Source organism: Psammomys obesus, unplaced genomic scaffold (assembly GCF_907164565.1).
Source record: "Psammomys obesus unplaced genomic scaffold, mPsaObe1.curated_primary_1811, whole genome shotgun sequence".
Lineage (NCBI taxonomy): Eukaryota > Metazoa > Chordata > Mammalia > Rodentia > Muridae > Psammomys > Psammomys obesus.
Window position 1 is genome coordinate 13,256,122 of NW_026596101.1, and position 14,573 is coordinate 13,270,694.

Genomic DNA, 14,573 nt, shown 5'->3' on the forward strand with positions numbered 1-14,573 from the left:
AGGTCATCATTCAAATACAACTGAGTGTCAAAGGCTTTCCCTCTCTGTATACTTGAGAACCAAATCCAACAAATGTCTTCTGAGTACATGTTGGGTTGAAGGCTAGTGTTTTGTCTTTAAAGTCCTCTGCTAGCATTTGATGATGCTGTTAAAGCTCCCCCTTCACTTTCTGGGACAAGGTTTAGCCCAAGTTAAGCAGAAGCTAGGAGTCTGCCTGCTTCCAACCCTGGAAATTTTGGGATTCCTGTGGATCATTACACCCAACTCTGACAGCTTTTTAATAAGACCATTCATCTGTAAGTCGCTCTGCCCATCATCCATTCATCTACCCAACCACCCACCTATGCCCCTCCCCATCCTTTCAAACAGTCTTAGAAACTCCTTTTTGTTAATACAGGCACATACTACTCTAGGGACAAAAGATGAAAGATCTCAGCGTTGACCTTATATATTCATGAGGCAAGCATAAAACAAACAAATGACAACAACAAAAAAAAATCAGGTGAACTGTAAACAGTCTGGCTCTGAGAGTAGTAGGATGGGGAAAGCAGAGAGGGGCAATTAGAATCACAGGAGCCTCACTAGCTGGGGAGTTGAGCAAGGACAGATGCTCACATGGAGTCCTGAAAAGAATGCAGAGTTCAGGGGAGTCACCCCAAGGAGACATCCTGGAACACTTTGGGAATGCTCCCCTACAAATGCAGGAGAAAATACTTTAGGAAAAAAAGAGGAGAACACTATAGGAGAACTTGGGCTCCTATTTAGAACCTAAGGTAGAAATGGTTAAATTTTCCAGAACAGCCTTGTTCTTATCTGCAAGGAGGACACAAGTGGGCCCATGCCACAAGTTTAATGAAATCACCAACCTAAAGGTCTGAGAGATCTGTAAGTATAGCAAACACTGGCCCTTTGGCCACCTACCACCACACAGCCCTCTTTGCTGAAATGTCCAAAGATACCTCAGTTTTTCTTTTTCTGGTGCATAAGCATGGTCGCCAGAGATCAAAACCCCAGAACCTATGTAAACAGCTGGATAGGCCTCTGGATGCATCTGGGCTTTTTGGCCACCAGCTTACTTCCTGGTCAGTGAAAATACAAGGAAAAAACGCTGAGAGTTATAGAGCAAGATACCTAACGTCCCTGTCTAAGTTAGGGTTTTATTGCTGGGAAGAGACAGCATGAGGATGGCAACTCTTACAAAGAACAACATGTAACTGAAGATAGCTTACAGTTTCAGGGTTTAGTCCATTATCATTATGACGGGAAGCATGGTGGCATGCAGGCAGGCGCAGTGCTGGAGGAGCTAAGACTGGATTTGTTTCACACTGGGGCCTAGCTTGAACATACAAGATCTCAAAGCCCCGCCTCCACAGTGACATACTTCCTTCAACAAGGCCACACCTCCAAATAGTGCCACTCCCTATGGGCCAAGCATTCAAACACGTGGGGTCCTCGGGGTTAAATTCAGGTCTTTGGGCACAGGAATAAGCATCTACCATTTTGCTACCTCCTTTTTAGTTTTTGAATTCTACTGCGTCATTCCAGTTCCCTAATGGTTGTTTTTGTGGCATATCTTTTTCTATTCTTTAATATTTATCCTTTCTGCCTATTTAAGCTTCCTTCAGATGACACACAATTGGACCATTTATCAACTCTGACAAGCTCTGCTTTTTTTAAAAATGCATATGTATTGTGTGTGTGTGTGTGTGTGTGTGTGTGTGTGTGTGTGTGTGTGTACACACGTGCTTGTGAGCATAAGTATGCTGGTGGAGGTAAAAGGACAACTTTCAGGAATTGACTCTTTCCCTACACCATGTGAATCCCAGGAATTGAACTCTGGCTGTCAAGCTTGGTGGCAAGTAAGCTATCTTACTGATTCCATCTCTGCTTTTTTATTTTATTGTTTCTTTTTTCTGTTTACATTTAGTGTTATTAGCACAAGGAACTTATGAAAACAATTTGCTTTTCATTTTATTTTCTTTTATTCTTCACTTCAGTTTTTGTATTAAGTATTTGCCAATATAGAATTTTTAATTTTTCAATACTTTTAGAGTTCAGTGGGACACAAACTGTTGTACAACTTAATTCACTGGACTTCTGAGAGCAGAGGGTGTGCAGTTTATTCTGACACTAACAGAGTACTATTTGTCATTCGGTGTTGTGTGTGTGTGTGTGTGTGTGTGTGTGTGTGTGTGTGTGTGTGTGCGCTTTTGCTTGCGTATGGAGATCCAAGAACAGTTCTGAGGTGTCCGTTCTCTCCTCCTACTTTGTTTGAGGTTCCAAGTATCACACTTAAGCTGCCAGGCTATGTCAACAAACTCATACATACCTCCCCCTACTTAAGAAAAATGTTGATTTTTATGGCTTATAGAATTCATACTCTTCAGTGCAATGATGTAGAAATGAGAGGTGCTGACGGCTTGTCCCTCCTAGGAGCAAGAGTGAGAGGACCCTGAGAAACCCGCCTGGAGCTGAGTTTCCACTACAGTGAGCTGGAAGGGTAGGGGGGGCAGGGTGTCGTGGAGCCTTCTTACCAAATTTTAATAGATTTTATAAAGAAAATATTTGCTTACTTCAGATAGTGTAGACAGTTATCTAGAAAATAGGTTTCATCCATTCTGCTTGCTTCATTGGGATGCAATTTCCCAGAGTTCCTCCATTCTACCATTTTAGATGTCACTGCTCTGGCATTTTTTTTTTTTTTTTTTTTGAGATGTCTCTTTATGTAGTGGAACTCTCTATGTGGACCAGGCTGGCCTCCAACTTACAGAGATCCACCTGCCTCTGCCTCCCAAGTACTGGATGGCAAATTCCTAAATGCTGCTGCTGTTAAGTTTGCAGAATATGGAATCCAGGAATCTTGAACAATCTTTAGGCTCACCCAAATGAGGCTTACAAAGGATCTAGACACAACAGATAAGCCCTGATGACATCATGTGAGCCCTTAGATCAAGCTATGCTTAGAATCAGTCCTCTTATCCAGACTTCTCATACTAACCAATAAAATAATTTCTTTCTTTGCTTAGCTAATGTAATAGGTTTCTTTTCTGTGGCTTGATACAATAGCATAACTAAAATAGCCTATGGAAGAAAGAGTTTCTTTTGGCTTACATTTCCAGAGAGATAAGAGTATCACGGTGAGGAAGCATGGCACCAAGAGATGAGCACGACAGCAGGAACAGGAAGCTAGGAGCTCACATCTTCAACCAAAAGCAGGAAGCAGCATGAACAGGAATTGGGGATACATTAGAAACACTCAAAACCCACCCCCAGTGACATACTTCCTCCATCAAGGATCTACCACTTAGCCCTCCCTAAACAGCACCACCAACTGAAGACAAAGTGTTCAAACAGAGAAGCCAATGGGGGGACATTTCTCACTCAAACTACTACAGCCAGAGAGGCAGGCATCCTTGAGTTAGAATTAATATTCTGAATGACAAGTCTTCAGTAGTATATGAATGAACAATGCCACCATAGAGAGTGTGATTGTGGCCTATCACATTAAACATGACCATTTTGCTAGCTAGGCTCTTTCCAGTGCTTCTGCGGCCTCTTGTTGCTTGGTAAGATTGCCAACGTCCCTCTTAGTAAGGGCATTTAATATATTATATATTCTTATACATTTGTCAGCATGTGTTCACAGCCGCAGGACTGGTTTCCAGGGTGTCTGATGTTAATTGCTAATGGTGAGGTGTGACATTAGTAATAGCAGAGGTCTGACCATATGTTTAACAAGTTCAAACGAATCTAAAAAGATGCCCTTTTCCATTAGCCTACAGCTAACTCATTAGAATGCCAGTAACCACATAGATTCCTATATATTGGAACCAGCTACAGGGCCCCTTTAGCAAGCTGTAAATGGAAAACGGAAGTGTTGCATGCTGTTCCCTCCAATGTGATACAGAAGACATGGGCAATACAAGATGTTTGTTTATCTAGCTCGGTGCCGCTTTGAAATATTAAAAAACAAGGCAAGTTACCGGGTGGTTTGGAGTGCTCAGGATGAACCTGCAGATAGGTCTGAAAGCAATTTCATCCTAACTCCTGCCATGAATGCAGACGCCTGTGGCAAGCAGTGGCAGCAGAAACTGAAGTTCTCTGCAAAAACCACCCCCGTGTTAACGATTCTGCAGATGAGGGACCAGCTAGAAATAGAGAGTTGTAGAGAGTTGGAAGACTGTTCATCAGAGCCTACATTATCTTGTGTCATGATAAGCACCCTTACTTTCTATTCATCACCCTCCTCTGTAACTGGCCTAGCATCCCTTTGACTATCAGGTACAACCTTTAGAATGACTAACTCAGCTATAACTAGCTTCCAACAACCCAAAGCTAAGAATATCATCAGATAGCATCCGAGACTCATTGCAGAGACTTCCTTGCTGTACTGTAGCCTGCTTGCCTGGTGTCCCCATCATTAGTAACCCTTGCTCCATGGCCGTTTTGTTACGTGATTATAAAAATTTGTGTAACTGTTTACACAGCTGACCACACCATTCAGAGCATCCTGAGTCTATGTTTGTGGGGCACTGTCACAATAGTTGGCTCAAAATAAACTATCTCCTATTTCCTTTGGAGTAAGAGTTGCATTTTGCATTGACATGGCACCACCAATAAATACATCAGATGTTGTTATAACTGGAAGCATATTGATTAAATTTCAGTGAAATCCTTTCTCCCTCAGTAAAGTCTGAGTAGCATGTTCCTACCACACGAGGTGCTCCTTGCCCATCAAGCTTCTGAACAGCCTGCTCTTAAGGTACCTCTGCTATATTCTAAATATTGCTAGGATCATCACACATGTCTGTTCCTGAGGACAGAAGCCTTTGTGATCTAATGGGCACAGTGGGTAGTAAAATGTGACAGCTTTCCACTAACTGGGGAAAAGATGATGGGTATTCATTCAAGTCAACTGTTCTTATAGAATGAAGGGCTTCCTTTTTTGTTTGTTTGTTTGTTTTTTTTTTTTTTTTACTAAATTTAATTTATTTGTAGTTGGCATATTGTTTGGAATTCCGTAAGCTATAGAATACCCAGAAAAGAAAGATGTACATTAGAGTACTTCAAACCACCTGTAGTGTAGCTTCACTGATAATGGTCCTACCCTTTGGGCCATTATCTGCAGAAGTAGAAAAGTAAATTGATCTGTAGGACTTCATAATGCAAGCACTGGTGAAATTTGAATTTCCCTAATAGTGTGTCAGAATCTGATAAACATGAAATGCAAAAAATATTTGCTGTGGTGGTAAAATACTAGTTGAAGGCTCAGTGGGTAAAAGTCCTTGATGATTAGAGTCTTTGGGGTATATGTGTAAGAACCTGAGCTCAACACTCCAGCACCCACACATTGGGCCACATTGGGTGTGGCTCTGTACACATTGGAGACAGGAGGGTCACTGGGTCTTACTGGCTTCTAGCCTAGCTCCAAGTTGAGAAACAGACCCTGATCCAAGGAATATGGCTGAGAGAATGAGAAGGCAGGACACAAATGCTGTCTTCTGACCTCCATACCTGGGCACCAGCATGTACACCTTCACACACGCACATGGCCATATACCATATACACTCATTCTCATACCTAGAGAAATATGTATTAGTTAAAAAGGTTCTCGACTGTATGTCTGGGGGCGATGCCAACTAGTTACTTTCCTCATGGCTGCAACAAAACACACAATGAAAGCAACCAAAGAAGGAAGGATAGGCTTTGGCTCACAGTTTGAGGAGATACAGTCCTTCGTGGTGAGAAAGTCACAGCAGCAAGTAGTTCAAAACAAATGGTCACATTGCATCTACAGCTAAGAAGCAGAGAAGAGGCAGAAACTAGAGTCAGGCTATAAGACCACCAGGCCCACCCCAGTACTTATTTCCTCAAGCACAGATCTACACACTACTTCCATAACCTTCCAAAGTAGCATGTTTGGCTGAAGACCAAGTGTCCAAACACATAAGCCTATAGGAGCTATTTCATCCAAACTACAGCACTGACGGTACAGAAGATGGCTAAGTCTATGATTTTCCCCTCGTCAGCCATCTGCTAGAATGCTTGCATTATGGGGCTCCCTTTTCCATGTGCAGCCTCAGCAGCACCTCAGAACTGGCTTCACTGAGAGGGGAACTATGATTCAGACTTTACTGCAGACGACTATATCTCAACAATGCTCCCCAAAGCCATGCTCATAATCTGCCATTATGATGTAGGACTTGGGAGAAGGTAAATGTCCTGTCAGCCACAATCTCTCCTTATTATTTTTAAGAAGGGCTGGCTTCCATTACCAAAAGCAGATAAGGAACACTAACACCCGTTTGTCATTCCAAACATATAGCTCACTTCGCTGGAGTGAATCATGCTCATCCTGTAGGGAGCTTGGTTTGTTGTTGTTGCTTTGGTTGGATAAAAAAGTCACAATTCAAGGTCAGAGAAAATTCAAATGTGTTTCCGCTGATGAGTTGCTCAAATCTTGCATAGGGTGTGTAGACAATTTCCCAACAGTAATTCTGGCTTTCTAATACTTTCTTTTGCCTTAAATAGAGAGAAAAGCACAAGCCTGACATCATTTCTCACCTCAAATGACAATTATGGTGTAAAACACCATCCTAGAGATTTTAGCTCCATTTTTCAGACAGTCATTCCTTACCAATGTTTTTTATTCAAATAACTCATAAGATGTATGTGGGTCTGCATATGGTAGAAACAGCTCATTTAATTAAATGGAAACTGAGTCTGCTGAGACAGCTCAGTGCCCTTGCAGAGGACCTGAGTTCAGTTCCCAGCAGCCATAACAGGAGGCTCACAATGGCCTGTAACTCCAGCACCAGGGAATTTAGTATCCTCTTCTAGCCTGTGTGTGCATGTACACATAGGCACACAAATAAAAGTTAAATAAGTCTTTAAAAAAATGAAATCCATAAGTGGCGATACCAGGGCACGGCCTGGCACCGGTCATACAGGCTGTGCTCTACTTGCAGATTCCTATGTGCAAACGCTGAGGTTATCACTCATTATTTAGGGTTTCCAAACCAACAGATGGGGAAGCATTCTCGTCCCCTTGGGTAACCCTAGACAGCTCAGAACCAAATACCACACAATTTAAACTTCTTTACCCAAACTGTTGGCCCTGCAGCTTTCCTCATCTCTATGATATCATAGTAATATCATAATAAGATATCACTGTCCATTTCTTAGACTGAGCATTTGTGTGGGTCATTAATGGTTAGATATTGACAACTGTAACCAAATCAACCAAAGCCTGGCCGAAATCCCTTTATTCCCCTGCCCCTGACACTTCAACTCCAACAGGAGCTGCTAAATCCATTTGCCAAATGGATCTCAAATCCATCACTAATACAGTTTGTCTTTTTTTAAAACACAAATCAGGCCAACCACTTTCCATACTAGATTCATGCAGTGTTGAGACAGCAGCTGTCTCCAGGGGCTTTCAGAGCCTGCAGTTCGAGCCCCCGACATCAGCTTCAACCCTATTTCCATCTCTAGTCTAATTCCATGGACCTTTACTTTGGTAAGGATGCCTCTTCCCAGATCAGAGCCTCTGCACGCACTGGTCTCTCACCTGGACCCCTCTCTCAGGACTCTCAAACCTTTGTCACCCAGTAATCTCACTTCATTCATGTCTTGCTGAAAATGGTCTCTAAGATCTCCTCTAAGTCACAGTGGGATTGTGCATGACATATATCCATGGCTCTTTTTCTCTACCTCGGTCCTGACTTAAGCTTTTATCAGACTTAGGTCTAGTGAGCAGGACCACGGTCACTTAAGTGACACTCCATCAAATGTCTGTGGAACACATGGATCCCTCAGAAATATTAAAGTTGTAATTCGTAGTGCATTTCCCTCACAGGTCAGTACCTAAGTTTTCATGTATCCTTTCATATTCTCCCCTCTATCTCTTTTTCTACCCCCTTTTCTCCCTTTTCTCTGCGGTACCAGGGATTAAACCCAGCCAGGGCCTTGTACATGGTTGGCAAATCACTGAGCTACGGCCCCACCCTACATTAATGATTTAAACAAAACAAAACAAAACAAAACAAAAAAATTCTATTAAAAATTCCAAACTCAGGGCTGGAGAGAGCACTGGCTGCATTTCTAGAGGTCCTGAGTTTAATTTCCAGCAACCACATGGTGGCTCACAACCATCTGTAATAGAATCCGATTCTCTCTTCTGGTATGCATGAAAACAGATCACTCATATACATAAATTAAATAAAGAAATCTTTAAAAAAATTTCAAACTGAAAGGCTATGCCAGAACTCTGAGCCCTTTATGGGTATCTGGCTACATTAAGTTGTGCTTATTGTTGTTCAAGAAATACTAATAAAAGCTAACATTGACCAAGTGCTATGAGCCATACACAAGGAGAAAACTGAGGCTGAAGTTCATAGCCAGTAAATGGTGAAGTCACAGTCATAAAGTCTAGAGCATGTTTTGGATGCTCTCAGGACCAAAATCTTGAGGAAACAGCCTTTGAGCCTAGAAGGACACTCTGTCTGGGTACTGCAGGCTGACAGCATGAACCACAGAACCAACCAAAGGAGTCACTTTTATTCCTCCAGGAAGGATCTCTAACACACCTCAGTTGATTTCACTGTCTTCAAGTGGAGGTCTTTCCCAAGCTACATCTCGTTAACAACAGGGTTCCTACCGGAAGAAAGAGTCTCTGGGCAGCACAGGGTTTGAATAATTTCTTCCATTCCTGAGGGTTTCCGACAGAAAACGTGATGGGGTAGAGTCTGTGCTCAAACTTCTTTTTATATGAATCAGGCCACTGGTGCAACTGCAAAAGATGGGAGACACAAGGGTGGTAAGAGGCTGAGATCAATGGAGAACATCCGAAAGACCTCTCTGGCTGACACAGAGATTATCCAGGCGATTCACACAGGAAGTCTAGTTTCATCACTGCTCCTACTTGGTCACTAAGTGAAAGAACATTTTCCTATAATACTGCTAGGACTAAAAACAATGTTTGCTGTTGGTCAGGGGGGTTGGGAGACTGGTCCACAAACACTGCCAAAGGGAATATAGATTTGGATAAACTGCCAAGAGGGCAATTCAGAACAATTCAGAAGCTGGCTAACAAGATCCCAAAGAGAGAGGCACAAGCGCTTTCATCACAATGTAGTTTGTGGCAACAAACCCTGAGGAGAATCTAAATGCCAATTTATAAGGAGTTGGGAAAATAGAAATTATGACAGACTTACATAATGGAATAATGTAAACTAAAGATCTGTATGTTTCAGTGTCATATATGATACTATGTGGCCCAGTGTAGTGGTACATGCCTTCAATCCTGGCATTAGAGAAGCTGAGGTAAAAGGAACACAAGTTGGAGGCTAGCCTGGGCTATGTGAGATACTGCCTCAAAATATTCTAACACGACTCCCTCTAATAGCAAAAAGTATATGCATCTTTACTTCAAGATTTATTTTTAAGTGAACAAGTGTGTGTTGCCCATGAGTGTATGTGCACTGTATGTATAGTGTGTGTGTGTGTGTGTGTGTGTGTGTGTGTGTGTGTGTGTGCCTGTTGCCTGCAGAGACCAGAAAAGGGCATCAGATCCCCTGGAACTGGAGTTAGAGCTGTGAGCCACCCAGTGTGGGTTCTGGGAACTGAACCTGAGTCCTCTGCAAAAGCAGAGAGTGCTCTTAACTACTGAACCATCTCACCAGCCCCTAGGCATATGGCTTTTATTTGTGGAGAAAAATCTAGACAGATAGCATTCTATTACTAAAAGTCGGCATCTCAGTTGCTGGTGCTTATGGGCCTCATTTCTTGTTATATTCTTCAGAACTTTTATAGTGAATATCTTTCTTTCTTGCATATGTTAATACATTTTAAAGACTTATTCTTTAATTCATTTTATGTGTGTGTTTTTCCTGCATGTATGTCTGCGCACAGACATACATGGGTACTGGTGCCTGGTGCCTGAAGGAGACATAGAGGGCATCTGATCCCCTGGAACCAGTGTTACAAAGGACTGTGGCAAGACTCCATCTAACAGCAAAAATATATGCGTCTTTATTTCCAGATTTATTTTTATGTGAACGACTGTGTTGCCTGCATGTGAGCGCCACGTGCATGGGAACCGAATTCAGCTCTTAACTGCTGAGCCATCACTCCAGCCTCTCACTATGTTAAAGTTGTATTTTTAACGGATCTTATTTTCTTCTCTAGTACTTGTAGGTTTTGTTGTATTGTTGATTAAGCTTTACTATTGATATATCTTTTATTAAAGCTGCTGTTAATCCTAAACAGCTGTATAACCAAATCGCCACACAGAGACTATGATTTATTTAGTTAACTTAGAGCACAATGCTGGGCAATAGTTACTCCATCCTAAACCTCCAAGCCCTCATAGTTTCCTAACATTTAGATTCACCCATTACACTTGCTTTTTGTGAAATCTTAGGTCCAGTTCATTCTCCATGTCTTCCAAGATTTCTCCTCCTGCCTCTGCCTTCTCAGCCTCTGCCTCCTCCTCTACATCCCCCCACCCTCACTCTTTCCTGTCCTCTGGCTCCTCCCCTCTCCTGCCTACTCCTTCTTCTCCAATGCTCAACACTGTGGCTGGTTGTTTTATTTTAGCATGTTTACACAAAGTTGGGACAGGTGATGCTTAGAATAAGTATCACAATGCAATGTCTGGACTGAAACCAGAGAATGGGGGAGAGAAACTGGCATTTGAATGAACAAGGGTAAAGTGTATACATTCCAAAAGAACATTATGCCAACATAGGTTTAGAGAAAAATGGAGCAGAAAGCAAACGATTATTATCCTGCCTCTCACCTTACCACACAATTTATCAGATCACACTGCTGTGGCATGTTTGCTGCAATTCATGGGCCAATATCGATTATTAATAACTAATGGGTCAATACTGATTATTATTTAATTGTTTTGAGACAGTGCCTCATTATGTAGCTCAGGCTATCCTGGAACTCTTTGATTCCTGTTTTCTGGAATGTTCTGTCACTGGTCTCACATAGGTCCATCACTAGAGGCTGGCTTCTTTCACTTAGCAATATGCACTTAAGATTCTGCATGGCCTTTTTGTGGCTTGACAACTCATTTATTCTTGCAAGAATTTAAACTGCTCCTCTCTGAAGGGAATAGGAGTAGGAATGGATCATGGGGAGAGGGGAGGTAGGTAGAGAAACTGGGAGGAGGGGAAACTGCTGTCAAGATGTAACATATGAAAAATAAATAAATTCTTTGAAAACTAAAGAAAAAAATTAAGTTTGTATTGGTAAATAATTTTACATTAACAAGTCACTGGCAACTTATGAGGTATGTCTGACTAACAGAATACAATTCGGCCCTTAGTGACCACACTGTAGAACCAGCGTCAGTGAATGATGATCTGAAAAGCTCAATACCCAGCCTCCCACATCCAGGCAGAAGAATTTGACAATTGAAAGTAGTCAAAGAAATCATGGCGATTGGAGGTGGCTCAGTGGTTAAGAGTGCTTACTGCTCTTGCAGAGGACCCGAGTTGAGTTCTCCACACCCACATCAGGTGGTTTACACCTCAGGTGGTTCACAAACACATGTAGCTCTGGAGGGAATCTAAGGCGTCTGGCCTCTGGAGGCAGAGTCACGTGTACATACCCACGCGTACATACACATAGATCCACACGCATATGCATAATTAGAAATAAGAGAGATCTCTAAAAAATCAAGACAGAATCATGCTTCGTGGTAGATAAGATCACATGAAATTTTAGCTTGTATCCCTAAATAGAACGGACTACAGCCACACACCCCTCATGTGAACGTTGTCAGGGCCACTTTTACACTTGAGTAACAGGGGCCGATGTAGTTCCATACACAACACCTGCAAAGCAATGGGTGCTATGGGAAAACTTTAGAAAAGCCAACCCCAGCTTTAGAATCAATGACCTACATACTGTTGGTCGAAGAAGAGCATGGTGTACAAGTTATTTTCTGCTATTTATATGAAAAATACAGTTCTAGTTATTGTGATAAAGCACTGTGCCCCAAAGCATCTTGGGCAGGAAAGAGTTTATGTCAGTCTAAAGCTCACAGTCTATCATGAAGGGAAGTCAGGGCAGGGACTCTGATTGGGAACCTAGAGGCAGGAGCTGATGCAGAAGCTCTCAAGGAACCTCCGTCCTGGCTTGCTCCTCATGGCCTGCTCAGCCTGCTTTCATGCACCATTCAGGACCACCTGCTCGGGAGTCGCCTCCTCCTCCTCCAGTATCAATCCTTAATCATGAAAATTCCCCACGGTTCTGCCTACAGTCCAGTCTGATGGAGGCAATTCCTCAACTGACAGTTCTTCTCCTGAGATGATTCTAGCCTGTGTCAAGCTGACAAAATAACCAGCACAGACACGGAATAAAAAAAAATGCCAAAATTGTTCTCTTTAGCACTACTGTGGTGCTTGGGTCTTTTAAATTTGCGATTCACAATTGGTTATTTGTTTAAAACGTGCACACATCTTTTTTTTTAAACAAGGTTTTAGAAATACCAAGAGCTCTTGAAACTTCCTGAATGACAGGTGAACGTACCTAACATTTGATTAATGCTGAGCACTGACTGAACTGAACCTACACCAGCATTAATACCACGTGCAAGGGCAGTGGCTCAGGAGAACCGACCCCCACTTAAGCACTTAGAGTGGAGGTACTCAACCTTCCTACTGCTGAGACCCTTTACTACAGTTCCTCATGTTGTGATGACGCCAACCATAAAATTACTTCCATTTGCTGCTTCATAACTGTCATTATTTAGCGTTATGAATCGTAACGTAAATGTTTGCTCTGCAGGACATCTGATAAGTCACCCCTGTGAAAGTGCTGTTCGACTCCCAAAGCAGTCATGACCCACTGACCTAGTACCACAGTACCAACCGCTCAGCGAGCACAGGCACACATGCTGGGCACACGCCGAGCCCTCACTCAGCCCTCCAAGAATGTGGGGGAGGGTCTCCCTGACTTTGGACTTCAGTTTCTAATCTCTCTTTCCCACGCATGTCTTCAGTGAGAGCAGCCTCAGTCCATTTACATTGATTACAGTGCACATTTAAATCTATTCCTGCCATGTTCTACGTTTTTGGTTTCTTTCCCATCTCCAGTCTTGGTTTGTTTTACACGAAGGTTTTCCTTTCTTTTCTACTTCTGTATATTACATCCTTTTTTTTTTTTTTTTTTTTGTACTTCTCTTCAGAATCTTAACATCCATATGAAGTCAGATGCTAATTGTCATCATAGACTCACAGAATGTTTAACTATGTTTCAGATGATATACTTTAGTCTGATTTTAACATTTACTTCACAACTTGGGTGTTACTTTAAAGGAAAATCATCCTTCTTCTACTTTACCTATATCTTCTCTTCTTACCTCATGATCCCAACCTCCTTCTGGGGATCTTTTTATTCCATCTTAAAAGTACATCCTATAAAATCTCCTTTAATGGAGGTCTTTTGCTGGTTAATTCTTTCATTCTCTGTATGTAGTTTAACCAGGGGTAGGGGATTTTGATCCAGCAACATGGCTACTCTGGCTGGAATATAGACACACCCTTAGCACACAGCTTTAATCTCAAACAATGAAGGTGAAGGTAGTTTGAAGAAGGAAGCACTTCTGTTTGAAAGGGACATCTAATTGAGAGGCAGACAAAGTGACAAATCAGAGAAAGATTTGACAGAACTGGATAATCCCAACTCTCATGAGGATAGAGAGGAATGAGAACCTACTTGGGAAAGCAAGTAGGAAAGCAGGGAGAGGAGGGCAGTTTTACCAGAAGAGTTGTACAGAGACAGGTTGAAGAGAGAACAAGCTAGACACAAGTGAAGACAGAATGAGCTAGAGAATGAGAAGGAGTCAGAAGAGTAGATCTGATTGCTACAGTTAGTTTGAGGCCAAGCAGAGCAATTCAGTCAGAAGCTGAGAGAAGCCAGATTCAGTCAGTCAGTTTGGAGAGGCATTTGAACCAGAACAGCTGAGTTGATCCACCCAGGCATAGTTCAGAAAGAACTAGAAAGGGTGAGATTATTCAGCAGTAAGTATCAGAAGCTGAAAATATTCTAGGCCTAGATTAGATTGTATAGAGGCTAGAAGCTTCCAGGACTAGCAGACAGAGGCAGCAAGCCTTGGAGATGACAAGGCTATATCTATATTAGCAGACAGAAGCAGCAAGCCTTGGAGATGATAATTACATTAGGTAAATAAAAGATACTTTGACAACCAGGTAAGAATATCCAAGTTGATACATTCTCTGTATTTGAAGGTATTATCTTGTTATGCATTAGCTAGTATTTATGTCGAAAAATTACCAGTTTTAACTATTGCTTCTAATAAAACAATTAATTGGGAGGCTGTGGTGACTTGAATGAGAATGTCTTGCATAGGCTCAGAGTTTAAATGCTTGTACCCAGTTAGTGACATCGTTAGGTAGTTTTAGGAGGTGTATCCTTGCTGGAGGAGGTATGTTACTAGGTACAGGCTTTGAGGTTTTAAGGCCACACTCCATTCCATTTTTGCTTGTGGTTTAAGATGTGAGTCCTCAGCATCCTGCTTTAGCCTGTGCTGCCA

General features: G+C 42.1%; 1 protein-coding gene across 1 annotated transcript in view; it reads right to left on the reverse strand.

Annotated features, from left to right (window-relative positions):
- The window catches only part of Gxylt2 (glucoside xylosyltransferase 2), an 81,294-nt gene that overhangs the window by 33,921 nt on the left and 32,800 nt on the right, over positions 1-14,573 (reverse strand). Inside the window, exon 3 of the mRNA XM_055628648.1 lies at positions 8,661-8,792. Coding sequence (XP_055484623.1) covers positions 8,661-8,792 — 132 coding nt within the window. The remainder of the gene's footprint in view (positions 1-8,660; positions 8,793-14,573) is intronic.